Source organism: Cyrtonyx montezumae, unplaced genomic scaffold (genome assembly GCF_038088225.1).
Source record: "Cyrtonyx montezumae isolate F1298 unplaced genomic scaffold, pur_monq_1.0 scaffold_8, whole genome shotgun sequence".
NCBI lineage: Eukaryota > Metazoa > Chordata > Aves > Galliformes > Odontophoridae > Cyrtonyx > Cyrtonyx montezumae.
The window spans coordinates 25,231,601-25,248,655 of NW_027072089.1; the positions used below are offsets into that span (position 1 = coordinate 25,231,601).

At 35.3% G+C, this 17,055-nt stretch overlaps 1 protein-coding gene across 5 annotated transcripts in view; it reads right to left on the reverse strand.

Moving 5' to 3' along the window:
- Positions 1–17,055, reverse strand: part of RALYL (RALY RNA binding protein like) — a 363,390-nt gene that overhangs the window by 95,102 nt on the left and 251,233 nt on the right. Inside the window, exon 1 of one of the 5 annotated variants that reach the window (XM_065751888.1) lies at positions 10,426–10,491. The exons of the other annotated variants lie outside the window; for them this stretch is intronic. Within the exon in view, the coding sequence (XP_065607960.1) occupies positions 10,426–10,462 (37 nt within the window). The 5' untranslated portion in view covers positions 10,463–10,491. Of the gene's footprint in view, positions 1–10,425; positions 10,492–17,055 lie in introns of those variants that run through there. 5 annotated transcript variants of the gene reach the window in all.

The following is a 17,055-nucleotide window of genomic DNA, read 5'->3' on the forward strand; positions in this document are numbered from 1 at the left end:
TTACAACACACACTCCAACTAAGTAGCTGAAGAAACAGAATAAATGGGCATTGACTTGTACAACATTCCCTTCGGGTGTAAGTTAAATTCAGAAGGAAGGGCTCCCAGGACGTGTTATATAGCTGCTTTCTCACAACCCAACATGCAGGACAACACAGTTGTCACTTTTTCCTTATCAATAAAGCCTTGATTCCTACTACTTCTACTATTTCAGTCAAGGTGAATTTTGCCATTGATTTTAGTTTTGTGTGACCAAAAGCTTAGGTTCATATAAAAGTAATCAATAAAGGAAAACAAAATACCTGGAGATGTTCAAAGGCACAAACTGCTGTTAAAAGCCTGCTGGCTAGAATGGACTTTCCTGGGACATTATGTGGCAAATTGTCACTCACCATTTTTCCCTTCTACTGTTCGATGCACATAGTAAATTCTGCTGGTACCATGAGCAGTTTATATTGCTTAGAAGCAACCTAACTGAACACAGAATATCTTTGATTTTAAACTGCATTGCAGAACTCAGAGATAAATTATAAGAGGAAATTATTTATATCAACCACTTCCCTTTAATTTTAATTCTCAACATACTGCACTTGTTCATCATGTTCCTGGCTCATAAATTCCTGGCAGGAAAAATGTTACATAAGAGAAATGTAAATCTCTGCAAAAACGTTAAACTTCCTGTTACAGCAGTTATATTTATGATTTTCCTTTTCCCACCTGTGTTTTGACCTATATACCTACAACTTCTTTTGAACAGAAAAGATTTTGTAGACTGTTTAAATGCTTCATATTACCTATTCAAGCTATGAGGATCTGTGGACAATGGCTGACTGTATAGTAAAATCCAGTTGACTCTTTGGCAGATGTTTTTTATATGAATATGAACAGTACATTCTGTAGAAATAACATTTCAATCCAAATATAAAAGTGTTCTTCATCATAAATAACAGCAATTTTGGCTAACCTAATAGCCATTCTGAGTTGAGATTAAATTTGCACATATGTTCAGGCAAAGTTAAAAAAAAAGGTGCAAATATGCATGTAAATGAAGTTTTATGAAGAAGAAAGAAAATAGATTTTGTGGTGGACACACAAACATTTACAATTCATGTGGAATTTCTGGTCAGGTCCAACCAATAGAATCTGCATTTCATGATATACTCCTGCCTCATTTTCTAAAAAGACACCATACAACTTCTTGTGTACCTTTAAAACCCAAATAGGATTTTTACCACAGTGTTTAGTTGGAAAAAAGATTTTTTCACTTAACCACTGAATGGATTACTCCCGCATACAGGATATTTCATAAAAGCAGAGAAATTAGTATTTCTTTGTCTATTGATAAGAAAGAATTTATTCTCAGGCCATTGTTTAGTCAACAATCTATGTGGGTAGCAGGAAAATATTTTACTTTTTGATAGAAATAAAAAAGAACAAAGTAGACTGATTTTGAGCACTGGTGCTGTCTAATGATCAAGGCTTACTATAAATTCACATGATATGTCTGCAATATATATAATGATTTCTGGAAACATGTTTTTTTTTTTTTTTAATGTCAAATTTTATCAAGCTGCTACAGAAAATTGTAGGGACTGTAAATTATCCCTTCATTGCACACCTTGATCTTCTCATTAGTGAGTCTACTTTAATAGAAACTTTCTTTCCTACTCATTGCATCTGCATCAGATGATCACTGCCAAGTGAAATGTCTGTTATTTCATAGATTATTTATATATTGAAATATATTACTGGAAACTGTAATGCTGAATGATATCTTTACTACAAAGCTAATCAGCAACAAATAAATAGATACAACAGCAAAAAGTTTGACGAATTTGCTTCTCTCATGAAAGGATGTTGTAGAAAAAAATGTATCTTAATGCTTGAAAATTATTTTAGGTTATATCATAGTAATGAAAACTTTGCTTGATCTAGATCCATGCTGGTTTGAATACATATTTATAAGACTTAGTCCTGACCAAAAATATTAAATAGCAAATATTAAATGACACCAGTGAGAAGACCAATCAAATCAGTACTGAGTGCCTCAAAAATTCAATTATAACGCAAGTTTCTTTTTCTCAGCACAGGAATGACATTTTATAAGCCACAGGTACTAAATCCCTGACATTTTCTTTGGGTTTTAGTTCTGCTACCGAGGGCAAGAAGGAAGGTTTCTCCTTCCCTTCCCCACTGCTCTCACCCTGGAAGAAAATTTTTAAATGATAGATTATAAGTTTTAAAAAATTATTCCACATTAAAAAAGTAGAATATATAATGTTAAGAACCATTTTCAGAATAATAATCAAGACTGCTGGCTGTTGAGAACCTCTGGCATTAAATTTCAGTACTGTTGATTGCACACGTTGACCTACAATAACAAAATTAAAATAAAGCAAAAATGAAGCACTGCAAGTAGCTGTGCCAAGACTTCAGTAGATCCTAAGGAAATAACATGCAAACACACACAGTAGAAACCAGGCTAGAAGGCAACACCCATACACAACTTTGTGACAGACCTGGAGGTGAACCAGAATCAGCACTACAACCGCCTTTGGAGACCATTAGTAAGACAGGTATCAGCAATCTGGATAACAGTTAGCGCTCTCTCTATATAAAGAATTATGGTTGGATAATTTTCTAAGGCACTTTCTAACTCATTGGGGTCAAAAGAAATCTTATAACACAATATGCAATCATAATTTTTGTGTGTGTGTGAAAAGCATCTCCAGGCATCCTTTATTTTGTTGAGGATTTGAGATAAAAACAAGTAGTTCATAGAGATCACTGCAGACTTCTGCAAAGGACAACAAGAAAGAGATATGTCTAGTTTTAGGCAGGGGAAGATAAACAGAATCACAGAATCACAGAATTGTAGTGGTTGGAAGGGACCTCCAGAGATCATGGAGTCCAACCCCCTGCCAAAGCAGCTCCCTAGCCCAGGTTGCACAGGTAGGCGTCCAGGCGGGTCTGGAACGTCTCCAGAGAAGGAGACTCCACCACCTCTCTGTGCAGCTGTGCCACTGCTCTGTGTAACTCTAAGCCATAACATAAGCCAATATCACAGCCTATTTATCAGAATCTTCAAAACACTAGTGACTGGACAAAACAAAAAACAAAAACGAAACAACAACAACAACAAAAAACGCCACAGAATAAATGAGGTAGAATGGGGAAAACAGACATTTAAAGCTGAAATACTTCTGTTTGTCATCAGAAAATGCAAGACTGAGTGCTTCACAGATAGGAGCTGAAATTAAAATACTGATCATGTGTGCTCACAGTTTTTACTGTAATGTCACCCTATTGCACTTGAGATCTGTGTTCTTTCTGAGCTGTGTGTGAAGGGAGGAGGGGAAAGTTTAAAGAGGAACACCTAGAAATGTTCCTGGATTTTACTGGCAAAGAATATCTAAAAGTGAATTGAATCTAAAAGTGACTTCTTGAATATAAAGATGTTACAGTTTCTGCAGTAGTTAGATAATGGCTGAGGCTTCAAAACCAGCAAGAATCCTTTTAATCAGATTTTGGATAATTATCTGAGAGATTTCACATGCATTTTTTTAAAATGTTATGATTGTTTTTTTCTTATTAAGGTCTCAATTATACACATTGTGCTTGATCTTATCACTGGTTACAGCGGGAAGTATGACACTGTACCACTTCTAAGAAGTTCTCTGAATTTTAGATTTGTATATTACATTTTGTAATAAAAACTCACTATGAGGTATTCAGAAGAGATTGCACCTGTCAGAAAGATCAAGATTTCATTCTGTCAGTAGTTTTAATTATGAAAAGGCACAGGTACAAGCTGTGTCTGAAATTAAGAACTGAACTGGAAGTAGTATAGAGGTGTTTACTGTTCTGTTCTTACAAAGTATATGAAAGGGAACAGAATAGATCAGGTTGGCTATAAAAAGAAAGTTTGTTAACAAACCAGAATTTGTGCTGAATCATAGAATTATAGAATCATTATGATTGGTAAAGAGCATCTAGTCCAGCTATCCACCCACCTCCAATATTGCCCTCAAAATCATATGCATAAGTATGCTACCTACCCTTTCCTTAAACACCTCCATGGACAGTGACTCCATCACCTCCCTGGGTAGCTTCTTCCAACACCTGACCATTCTTTCTGAGAAGAAATTCTTAACATCGATTCTGAACCCCCCCTGGTGTGACTTGAGGACATTCTCTTGTCCTGTTTGCATTTTTTATAAAAAAGTATCAGTGGATTTTGCCTTAAGAGAGTAGACTGTATGATCTGAACCCCAGAAGTATTTTTCTCCTACAGAGCAAAAATGTAGATTTCTCTGCTACAGGGTAGTACAGAGATTTTATTAGGCTACTATTCATGTAGTGTTAAGTGAGGAAGTGTGGAGTCCCTTCACGATTCCCACACTTTTAGAGGCTTTGGAGGTTTTAAATCTATACAACAGCACTATTTATGACTTGCACAGTAGCGTGTACTATGATATTTTAATAGTCAATTTTGTGTTATTGGGTCCACTGGATATGATTCAGAGATTTTTAAAAATAGATGAGCAATCTGGATTCAAAACCAAGTGACAGAGGGAGAAATTGCATGTACTTTTTGTAAATTGTCTCCATGACTGATTGCACTCAGAAAATGTGTATTTTAGTCAGCACTCATCTAACTTCAGTCCACCTAATCACTGGACTTCTGTTTGCTCAATTTAAAAGCCAGAATTGTCTTCCCACATAGATTCCCTTAGAATATGATTACCTTAGATCTGATGGTTGTTACTTTAATTGATTTCACATTTTAAAACTATTACCAGTTATTCCACACCTCAGATCATTGGTGGAGTGTTTCAATCCCAAAACATATAAGTTTTGATAACTAGCACACTATGAATGGTGTTTTACTAATGATAAATTGTGGCACTGATGAAGTCAGCAGCATTTTCTCCCAACATGAGCAGAGTTGAGAACTAGGATTCTCATCTCTGGTGCGCAAACCAGGATTACATTGATATTTCTGATATTTTCCTCCATTTTCAGTGACCTTTTACATATAAACTGTCAGTGGTGCAGTATGTTCATTTGCTAACTCCCCTAATACTTTCCAAATCACATAATCCAGACTACATGATTTGCATATGTTCATCTTTTTTAACAATTCCCTTTTTATGATTGTTCACGGCAGCTGATGCATTTTTATGAGGTCTGCCTAGCTTTCCAATGATTATTCCTTCTGAAACTTAATTATTGCCCATAATTCTACTAATTTATATTTGCAAGGTAAGGAAATATTTCCAACATAATTATAATAACCTTTTTAATGAAGACAAAGTTACTCTTAAGTTTTTTGTTCTACCTCCTTAAAGATTTACTAGATTTCTTCATTACTTTCTCTAGACACATTTCAGGTGAGTTAACCTCGACTCCCAGGCCAGTTTTTTACAAGTCCCTTCTTTATCAGTCCTGATACTGTTTATTCCTTACCTTCTCACATTCAAGAGAAAATGTAAATAAGTTCTTGATTCCCTAGGATTTCCTCTTCACTCTTAGTACTTCCTCCTTTGACAGGGTCAAAACCTCTGTTTTACTTACTGGAGGCAGTCTCCAAAAAAGCAGTGGGGAGCATCAAGCGAGAATGGCACACAGAGTTTGGTCAGCTTACTGATCTCTCAAAAGGTGTTTTTTGGAACAAATACCTTTCAGTACTTCTGAGCAACTTACACAGTCCAGAAACTGAAAAGCAATGTCTGTTTTGGAAGTATACAGTAGACACGAAAAAGTGTCAAAGAAAAAGTTCCAGCTTATTTACCCTGTATGCATGACTGAGGGACATATGTTTTAAGTTTTACTATTAGTGACATTGTGAAATGAATGATTTCAAACAAGCCAACCTTCTCAGGTCACAAAGAATTCCCTTCAAAGAAATGAGAGTAGTGCTTCTATCCCTGAAGTCTCTGAGTTGTTGAGTAACAATTATATATATATATATCTGTATAAAGATGTTATCCATGTGATGTGAATATTCAATGACATTTTTACTCCTGCAGGTCATGAATGTCTTTTTATTCAGTCTTATTACTGATTCTCCTAATTGCACTGAACTCTACTTATTCAAAAAGTATGAAGCAATGGGAACATCCTGGGGCTATTCTAGGATAGCTTTATATGAAGAAAGCTGTCTCTACATCATGCTGAAGAGATATTCCCTTGTTGTCTGGGTCTCTGATGTTTCAAGGAATGAGGCAGAGTTGTCTTATATGTATCTGGGTCAGTAACTACACTTGTTTTCCCCAGTGAGATTTCACTTTCCAGTTGCTAACTCCTAATACACACTTTATTAAAGGCTGCTATTTTCTTTGAGCAGCAGAGTCAGTACTGGGGACTCTTTATTGCCCTAATAAGCAAAAAGGAGATGAAAGTAATCATGGGCTGATCAAACTGTGCTTTAACAAGGTTCAACAGATGCTAAATCTATTTTAATGGTTGACAGTGATTATTCTATCTGTAAAGGTGGACACTTAGATGAGAACAGTAAATCTGTGAGGAATAGATGGCAAGTGGGATTTTATCAATAGAAGAACATAGAGAAAGAAATGCAAAGAAGCTGATAGGACAAAATATTTCTTCTGACTGGGATTTCACATAATTTCTCACCAGTTGTTATAAATGTACAATAAATTCCTTCCACAAGAAGGTAAGGATACTTGAAAAACACACAAGTTATCCCTGTGGACAGCACATCTCTTAAGTTTTTTCAGTGATTCCCAGTGGCAGAACAAGGGGAAATGGGCACAAACTGGAACACAGGAAGTTCTGTACAAACAAGAGAAAAAACTTCTTTATGTTGAGGGTGACAGAGCACTGGAACAGGAAGCCCAGGGATGCTGTGGAGTCTCTTTGCCTGTAGACAGTCAAAACCTACCTGGACAATTTCCTGTGTGATGTATTTAGGGAACTTGCTTTAGCAGGGGAGTGGACAAACATGATCTTCAGAGGTCCCTTCCAACCCTTACAATTCTGTGATTCTGTGAAGTACTGCACTGGTTTAAGCCAAAGGTATTATGACTTCTGTGAGTCACATGCATTCTACACTGCAGCATCTACATGCACAACTTCTGAAAATAATTTATTTTGCTTTCCATTTACTATCACCTAATTAACCTTTTAAAAATGTAGATGTAAATTTCTACAGCACAGAGGAAATTAAAACTGGGGAATGAAGACAAAGAATTTTAATTGACTAAACAAAACTAAATTTGTGATACTTCTATGAGGAGAGAGAAATCACCATGATAAAAGGAAGTGGGATGACTTTCATTTCAAAACAAAAGAAAACAAAACAAATCCTCTGCTGGCTTTAAAAGAAAACAAATCTTCACAAGATTTGCATGATACTATAAAAAGGCATAATTCACAGTATATCTACATAAAGATAGCAATGACTATTCCAGATATGTAAGCTACAGTATGCAATGGTAACATAACAACTTGGTGGCACAACATCTCTAGAGACTTTGAATGACAACCTCTCCATAGAGAAGCCCCACAGGTGCACTGCAGCCTACAACAAGGTTTGTCCTGGCCATACTCTCCTCAATAGCTGATGCCCCATAGTCAAACCTTTTGTTTCAGAAATGCTTCACCAGGGCATGTTTATCAATTTTTCAGTGTTTATAAGACTGTATTTTTTTCAGTGGTTTCCTCTCACTCAGTCATTATGTTTATGTAGTGAAATGAGAACCAAGCACTGATCTGGTAACATCCTGAATTATGGATAAAGAATGCTAGAAATCCAGATGTATATCTGCATGAAAACTCAGTATGTGTGTACGTATGCAGGATAAACAGTCAGACAGAAATAGCCTTAATCTAAAATTTATTTAGGGACGTAAAAGTTTCACGTCTTGATGTGATATTTATTTTTGATTCTCATCAGTTACAACCATGTGTGAAATAAATAATATATGAATTTCTTAATGTATGTGCCACTCTTCTTAGAATTAAAATAATAAGGTACTGCAAAAGCAAAGCATTAACACTGGTGTTGACTTTAGAAAAGCTATGTACAATGCTGCAGCTGAAAAAATATTTGTAGGGAACCTGGAACTTTTATCCTATTCATGTAGGCACATGGGTTAGTAGATCTTTTATTGCACTTAATTCTCCAGTAGCAATTATGAACCTGGGACAGAAAATGGAAATAGAGATTCCCCATGTTTTATGTAAAAAAAGGTCACAGTCTCTCTATTTTCCAATCCTCCCACCCATTTGAGGGTTTTCAAATTATTTGAAGTACAAAATGACTTTAATCCCTTCTTTAAACCTTAAAGAAAAAAATGCTTCAGGAAGATAATGTTTATAGTACTGTTCAGCATACACCTAATCCAGAAACAGAACCTCTGTGAATAAGAAAGCCTAAAAACTTCACTTTAGTTTTATGTAAGATGTTTGAGTGTTTTATTAAGACGTAGTGAGGGGATAAAAAATGATTTATCCTGTACATACTTGACACTATACACTAAATAGCTTTCATTATTATTTATAAAGAGCCACCAAAAATAGTTTTGAGTTAGAAAATCAGCATGTTAAGTGTACAGAAAATGTGGTACTTATCTACTGTTTCACACAGCTGTTACCAACAAGCCTGATATTTCAAAATAATTATTTATATTAAGTCTGTCATTCATAAAGGCTTTGAGTAATATGAATAGGAGTAATATCAAAATTACTCAAGTTGATTTATATGTCTGTTAATAATTTTGCTATTGATAATTAACTAAGTGGTATCAATTAAATATCCATAAATACAGCACTGGATCTAATATAACAAAGCAAGTTTCATTGAGGTATCTTATGGACTGGCATAGTAAAATTAGAGACAGTTTAAAACAGAAAACAGTGCAAGAGCTACTATCACAGTTACAAGCTTGATTCTGTTTCATTCGGATTGTTATAATTATGTTTCATTCTTATTTTTTTCCCCTTGTCAAACCATAGATTCTCCTTGGGAAGTGGGAAGGAAAGGGGAAGAAGGCAGTTTCTCTTCATAAAGCATTCTTTATAAGAATTTTGTGCAAAGGTCTCTTGAATGACTATGCTCCTAAGGCAAATAAAAAATGTAACTGATTTACTCAGTCACAAATTTAATTACTGAACACCAAAATCAGATTTGCATAGGGCAGTAGGAAAGAAAGCAGCTGACTATAGAAAGACCTCCCATTTTACGTATAACAATAATAGTAATTTGTATGTTAAAATGAACTAGAATAATTAATACTTTAATATCTGCCTGTATATAAATAATTTTCTTTCACCGCTGCTATAGGGACAAAATTTATGCTCCTTCTTTATATTTGAATGTGAAGCAGATCAATTTCTGTGGCAGAAATCTCAGCTGGAATCTAAGTCCTGCAAACTTTCTACATGTAGCACATCTATTTGTTTAGGTAAAGACTGAAGGAGAGCTGAACAAATTAAGTTCTAAGGAATAAAAACTGAGGTCAGTAATAAAGCTGCATAAATCCCTTCAACTCTGAACAGAAGCAGTGCCCCTGTCCAAATAAAGTCCAAACTTATCTTCTTTTGTATTGATATGCCTTTCCCTCCTGCTCTCTCTCCTTAAAGCACACAGTCTCTACGTGGCATTTTTCTTAGCAGAATATCTTTTCTTTTCTCAGCCTCAGACATGCTCTCCATTTATTACTTGGCCTCTTGCTAGATTTCCTTATAGCAACACATACTTCATGACCTGACCTGCAGCACTTCATTTTTACTTGCCTCACTCACCCTGCAGTAATGGTCTGGAAGAGACAAAATTGTTAGTAAAATTCCCCTGGCTGATACCATTGCAATTTAAAAAGTCAAACAGGTGCTTGCCAGGAAATTCATACATTTAGAAGCAGGTGCATTTTCAGAACTAGTCTCTATAATACACAAAAGACTCATGCATGCCCCCTCACCCTAATTTCATTTTCTGTGATTTAAGGTCAATTCCATGGAAAGTTGGGCAAAGGAAAATCAACTGCCCTTAAAGTTCTGGTAGTGTTAGCTCCCTGAAGCAAATCCCACAAAGATGTCTATCAGGTGGGAGTGTGCCAACCCAGACAAGGCAAACGACATAACTAGCCACTTGTTATCCCTAATAAAGGACAGTGGGCTGAACTAAACTTATATTTAATCAATGTTTCTTTGTTGATATTAAAAAGCAATCACTTGCTGAGGGTTACCATAGTAACAAGTGAGCTAATTTTTTTTTGTTTTGTTTTAAAGCTCTTTCATGCAATGCAGAAACGGTGGGAAATTTGGCAGGGAATCCTGTTCCTGATTCTTTGGTGTTATTTAACCAGAACAGGATAAAGCAAGGCATGGCTTTCAGTGAAGCTGGAGATTTATTTCCCTCCTCTCAACGAGCATTAAAAAAAAAGTTTGCATTTTACTTACATCTTTGATTTCTGCGTTTGCTCTTGTACATAGTCATTCTGAAGAAATTCCACTTTCTAAGAAGTAATTGCCTTGAACACAGACAAAAGAGAAGAGGTCGTCCTTCTGCTTTGCAGCGAGACAGTTGCTCACTGACAGAAGGTAACCAGCAATCTCTCACAGAAAGGCAGGGTAATACCATTCTCCTAAAATCCAGGGGAGATGCTGCTGGCTCTAGCTATTTTCTCTGCTGCAAAGCTGAGAGAAAAATATATATTTACTTTCCTATTTTTTCTTCTCCAATGTGTTTTATAGCATCTAATAAAATCCAGAGCAGAAAGAATCATATAATCAGATGAAGTGGAGTGACGTGCTATTTGGTAGTCTGATAGCAAGATTCCTCAAAAGAGCTCTGATGCACACCAAAATTGCATAAATGACCTCATAAACTAATGAAATCTAACTTTTCATTGCGATGTCATAGGATTATATATACAAGGACATTAAAATATTACGAGCTAAATCTTTAAGAAAAATTACTATTGGAAAAAAAAAAGTCAACACATTGATAAGTGAAATCCTGACTGCAGCTCTGGGCTTATCTCTAGGTTATTCAGAAAGCAGCATACAATGTACAATTTTTTTTAATGATTCCTTGTGCATTGCCTTTCAATGATTTCTATTTGAGGAAAGTTACTTAATAATATTTTTGTTTTTCATTTTTCTAACTGCTACCTGCTAATGGGACATAGGAAAAGAAAAAAAAGCAGCAGCATTGTATGATCTTCTACATTCCTGTACATAACCATTTCAGTACTCCAAACTTCTTCCTAAAGGTGAGCAAGGAAAAGGGGGGGAAATTCTTGCCTGGGCACAGAGATGACAGTTATGACAACATTCAAGAATGAAGATACAATGGTAGCTCTGGTGTTGGAGAAAAAGAATTGCAGAACATTTATCAACAAACTTGCTTTCAGTAAAATTGTGTGAAAGTATTTCTTAATTGGGCTTTTCATGTTTTGAGATGTTGTACTCAGATATCACACATAAAGAAGTGTCTCAGGAATATAGAAGGTGTGGTGAAGAAAAAGCAAATTACATGTCTTGAACGTAATAATAATAGTATTATTGCCATCTACGAAGCATGGCTTGACAAAAGGTCTATGAACTACTCAAGGAAATCTAAAACTAGCATCATTGCTTCAGATTAGAAATAATTTACATCTGGTGGTCTTTCATGTTTCAGAAAGCAAAAAACAAACCTTTTCAAAGACAGATAAGAGTTTGCAGAATCTAAAAACATTGACCAGCAGTTATTTACTTTAATAAAACAACAAAGAAACAAAACAAAACCTGAAGAAATATCTTTATCAGCTTCCTACTCTAAAATTAAACTTTTCCCATCTCTTTTTCCTCTCAGATTTTTGCTTGTATCTGCAGTACCTAACTTTGTGCAGTATCAGTTCTTCCTTTCAGCCATTCAGTATTTCACCATAGTCTCCCATTGGCACACCTCTAGCTGCTGAAGAGAATTCTTTTCTTTGTATTGTCTCTATTTATCTACTTTTTCTCCTTCTGTCAAAAGCTGACTGGAGATCTTTTCATTTGCTTTGGACTTGTATCAGCATAGCTGAGGACAAAGCGTGGCCTAAAGAATGGCTGCATTTTTAGATTTATTATATATTTCAACTACAATTGTCTCAAAGTTGCCACAGATGAAATGATACCATCTCTGCTGTGGAGGTCAGCAAAAAGATGAGAAATTGACCATCAAGCAGAAGGGAAGGAAAATATTTGGCCAAATCATTATGAAACATAGCAGCAGAAAAAATGTCAGCACCAAACAGAAAGACTCTGCATGCCATAAACTCAAACAGCACTGATCAATTTCTAGCTATTGAAGTTGGTATTTCTGCAGCAAGTTATACGTGCTGATGATAATCCCCCATTTCCTACTTTATTTTTTCTCTGTTGATTTCCAGTTGAATCAGATCTATGATCTGACTCAGACCACAGAGACCTGTGGTATCCTATTTGTTCCTTCATGTGTCTGTCTTTGTTCCCTTTCTTTGCTCTTCCCTGTTCCTACCTGAAGGCTTTCATCTGTATTATTTTATTCAAATTTTCCATTTTTCATTGTTTCAATAAGATGTTCTCAATCTTTTTTGCTCAGCACTCACCACAATTAGACTATGGAATTCATTTCTTTTTCTTATCACTAGCAGCTAATTTTCCATTACTTTTTATTTTGCTTAGCTCTCGATATTATGCTATACATAATATATGCAACAGTACACATATCTTTCCATTGTTCTTCTTTGCATTATATTATTACAACCATGTATTTGTATGCAAATATCTTGGCAATGGTATAATAATAAATAAATAAATAAAAACTAAATGGAAATTTCACAATATAATAATTAATTTGTTTTAAGGCAACGATCCCTGAAACCATAGTCTTTATTGGTTTTACTTTGTGCTAATTACAACTCTGATTACTTTTTCAGTACAGTCAAATGTGTTTGCTAAAAATAATATAAATACACAGTGTTTGGTGAATCATTCTATGTCTGTTCATTAAAAAAAAAAAAGTTAAAAAATATTTGACTATGCTGGCTGGCTTTGAGTGGGCGCAGCATCCTCCTCCTGTTTGTCTGTGTTACTAATCACTATAGAAGAGCTTAAAATTTAGTTTCACATTATTACAGCTTTTAAAAAGTCATTATTTTGTAGATTGCTGGTGAACACCAGCAAACTTTGTGAGGTGAGAAAAAATGAATTGAACTTTGCAACAAAAAACAATTAGTCACACATCATTCTATTACTTAAACATTTTTTAAATGATTATGAAATATTAAAATATTCTTAAAATTGACCATTGGATTCTCTGCAATGAATTTTACGGATCATTGTTGCTGTTGGCAAAAGAATAATCTGCAGGTTCCACATTACCTCTTACCTTTCCCCATCCTACAAGTCCCAATAAGGAGTTTTTCTTTAACTACTGCAATTTAGTTCTCAAGCTGTTTCAGAAACAGGAAAATAAAAATGCAGACATTTTAAAAATACAGCTAGTGACTTGAATGTCGCATATTACTCATCAATGAACTCTTCATCTGGGATGTATCTTCACTTTTATTTTTAATGAGCAGATCTTAGATGAGAAAGAAAGATGGGGGAGGCTCAAAGCATGTTCTGTCTCTCACCATTTAATTCTATGCACCCAAACAGTGTTCTTAGAAAATGTCCTTCTAAAGCTTTCAGTATGGTATTTTTTATGATGTATACTTAAGAAAAAGTTACATACATAATATGCATTATTTTGTCTTGAAATAAATGATACGCACAAGGGTCAACATTTAACCTCTTCCAAGTAACAATTACATGATGCAAATATTGATGCATCAAAGTCGTTTACTTGACATGTGTGCATCTCTTCCTGGTAAAAAATTAGGACAATAAGCCAACAGTGGCGCTTTTTAATGTGGAATTTATATTAGATAAATGAAATTCTCTTTTACAATAAAAGTCATTTACCTAATATGACAGTTTTATGATAACATATTCTCTTTACGATGTATTGCGGACAAAGCATAAAATATTAGCCGAATCATAGTCTGATGAACACCCCCACAATACTAAACTGGCTGTGGCAATCAAAGTAAGAGGAAAGTTTATATTTCGCATGCTTACATGTGATAAGGGAGAATCAAAGAGTTTTGTAAATGCATTTCAAAAGAGAACAAACCCTGCTTGCACTCCTGAATCAAACCAGAAATAGGGGTAAATGAAGCCTGATGAGAGTGCCAAAGCAGAATAATTTTATTAAAAAAACTGCCTGTAGAATAAAGAGCTCAATTCGGCAACTTAAACACTGATGTCTAGCCATGAATCTCAAAGAGTTTGTATCCCGCCCTCTCTCTGATAATAATCATTATTATCTGGCTTTTGTGACACTTTGAGTCATTGTTTCCAAGCAGTTCCAACCTGAATTCTCAAGCTTTGACCCTTCATGAGGAGAACCCCTACAGAGTCCACTGAAATCCAAGTGGAGAAGCAATCCTGCTTTGCAAATCCTCTTGCAGGATGACTGAGAGCTTTTAAATATTCTTATACACAAAGAGTCCACTATTCATTAGTACACAATCCACAGATGATTGTGGGGATAAAAAGATCGTGTGGATAAAAGAGAAATAATGTAGCATAATACTTTCAAATCAGTCATACTTCCTTTTACCAAAGTCATAAAGACAGTCTATTTTAACAGCCTTTACTTCACCAAGTTTTTACTTTGCCTGAGTGTTCATATTCAGAATACACAGTTTGAAGAGTTCAAAAAAATTTCAAGTATTCATCAAAAGCTGCATTAGAATGAATTTGTTACATTCACAGTATTTCCATCATCTGCTAATTTAGAAAAGACATCAGAAGAAATGAGATTTTGTTGGAGTTGTTTGATTTTTATAAAACAATTCAGCTGTTGCTTGTCTCTATTATCTTTTACCTTTCTACTGACCTGTTTTACTTTGCATCAGCATTATCAGACAGTAACAACACTTCACCACAAAAGACTGTTTTACAGATAGCAAGAGAAAGCCCCCAAGGTACGAGTCCTACTTTCACCATCGGCAATTTTCTCCTTTTCAAGAATGCTTCTTCAAAGGGAAATCATTTGTCCCATTGATAGACTAACATTTATCTTTAATCTTTAAGGAATCCGCTGTCAAGCCTTCCTCATTAGACTGAGCTATTTAGAAATACGATCACAAAAGTATGAAACAATGTCTACCACCATCATTCTTAGGAGACTATTCTGGCTCTTTCTTCCACCCCTTACCCTGCTCTCAGCATGTTCCAATTCCTCCAACAAGGGTATGTAACATATTTTTGGTTTTTTTTTTTCTTTGTGATTAGCTATTTTCAAAGTTTATAGGATCACTTCATGAAAATGTAAAATTAGAATTGGCACTCACACATCCGAAGGTGAATTCTTTGTTAGTAAAGATAGAAATTTCAAAGAATCTCAAAAGAATAGGAAAAACAAAGCCAGCTACGTGGAGGAACTTCACAACTGGCCTTAAAATATATGAAAGCTTGGCACGCACACACACACACACAAAGCCAAAAATGCTTAATTTTCTATCTCTGGAGATTCAAACAATCCTGGTATGAACAGTGGCAATGCAGATTTAAATCAGTCACTTGCAATCTTACATTGTTATGGTTAAAGGCAGCTGTATCTTAACGAAGAACTGTGAAAAGAGGTAGAGGATTTTATCTGTCTCAGAGGAGTATGAATAGAGGATGGAGAAGATGACATCTTGCAGTTTCTTCCAGCCTTACTTGAGATCCCTTACATGACATGAAATAGCAATCATCATCTAGTGCACCTCTAGCCAAGATTCAGTCTGGTTTAGCCCTTCAGCCTGCCTTATAGTAGAGCAGCACATTAGGCAGGGAGAGGTTAGTATGCCACAGGGAGAATGTACTCCAACCAGTGTGGAGCACCAAATGCACTACTTTGAGGAACCCAAGATGCCCAGCTTCTACTATAGAAAACAGAGGGGATTCTCCAGCAGGGAATGACTGAGACCATCTGAGGTTGACCCTGTTCTGAATCTTTTCTTTACTGTTTATTGAGAATTTACAGAAACTGGCATCTGCGGATACACACTAAAAATACTTTACAGAGCTTTCAGAACTGCAATATGTCCTCAATTATATTTGGGTAACTTCTACAAGACTCTAAGAAGCTATATATCACAGGCAAGTCAGAACTTTCCATTCTGCTATTCAGAATGATGATTTCTGACAAAGGGCAGCTCAACATCTTTCTCCCCTTTCCTGAAGACTGACAAGGGCTCTGAAGAGGTTTGCTGTCTTCTGAGCTTTAGGTCTCTCAAGATACACTGTCTTACATAATTCTTGAGCAAAACTTGGCCAGTGCTATTCTCTTCCAAGTTCCAAAAAAATGATGCAGTTAGGAATACCTGCTAGTTCTTGCCCTGTTGCTTTTAATTTTATTTTTTATTTTTAATTTTTTTCCAGTAAACAGTGCTGTGCAAAGGAAGTAGAGGTACCAATAGATCAGTAGTGACAATATAAAGCTTTCTGTTCTTCCATCCAAGGAACATTTGTCTATTATTTTAGGTTAGGGATAAAAAGCTATGTCTCATGGAAATATCTGGGGGAAAAAAATAAAAAAATAAAAAAATAATGAGTCAAACTTCAGGCTCTTAGATATTTAATTTGATTTTATCCAGATCTTGTCTAGTCCTGACAGTTTTCATTTGTTCTGCTAAATGCTTTGGTTGCTAGTTTGACTTTCAATAATCTCTTAACAATCTTCTATTTCCTTTTGATAAAGTTGTCATCATCCAGAAACAATACATCTCATTTACGTTCATATCATTCCTAAAAAGCTCTGTAAAAGTCGAGACAGTCCTAAAGGGTGGTCTGAAGTTCTCAGATTATGATACTAAACCACACTTGAGGTTGAAAGGAGGTAGGCATGCTCCCAAATTTTTTTTCCAAATGCAAACCGAAGTTGACAAAATTTATTGACAAAATTGACATTAATAAAATTCTTTCTACATAAATGTTGTACTGAGAGGTGACCTCTATTTTTCTGATAATTATATTATTTTT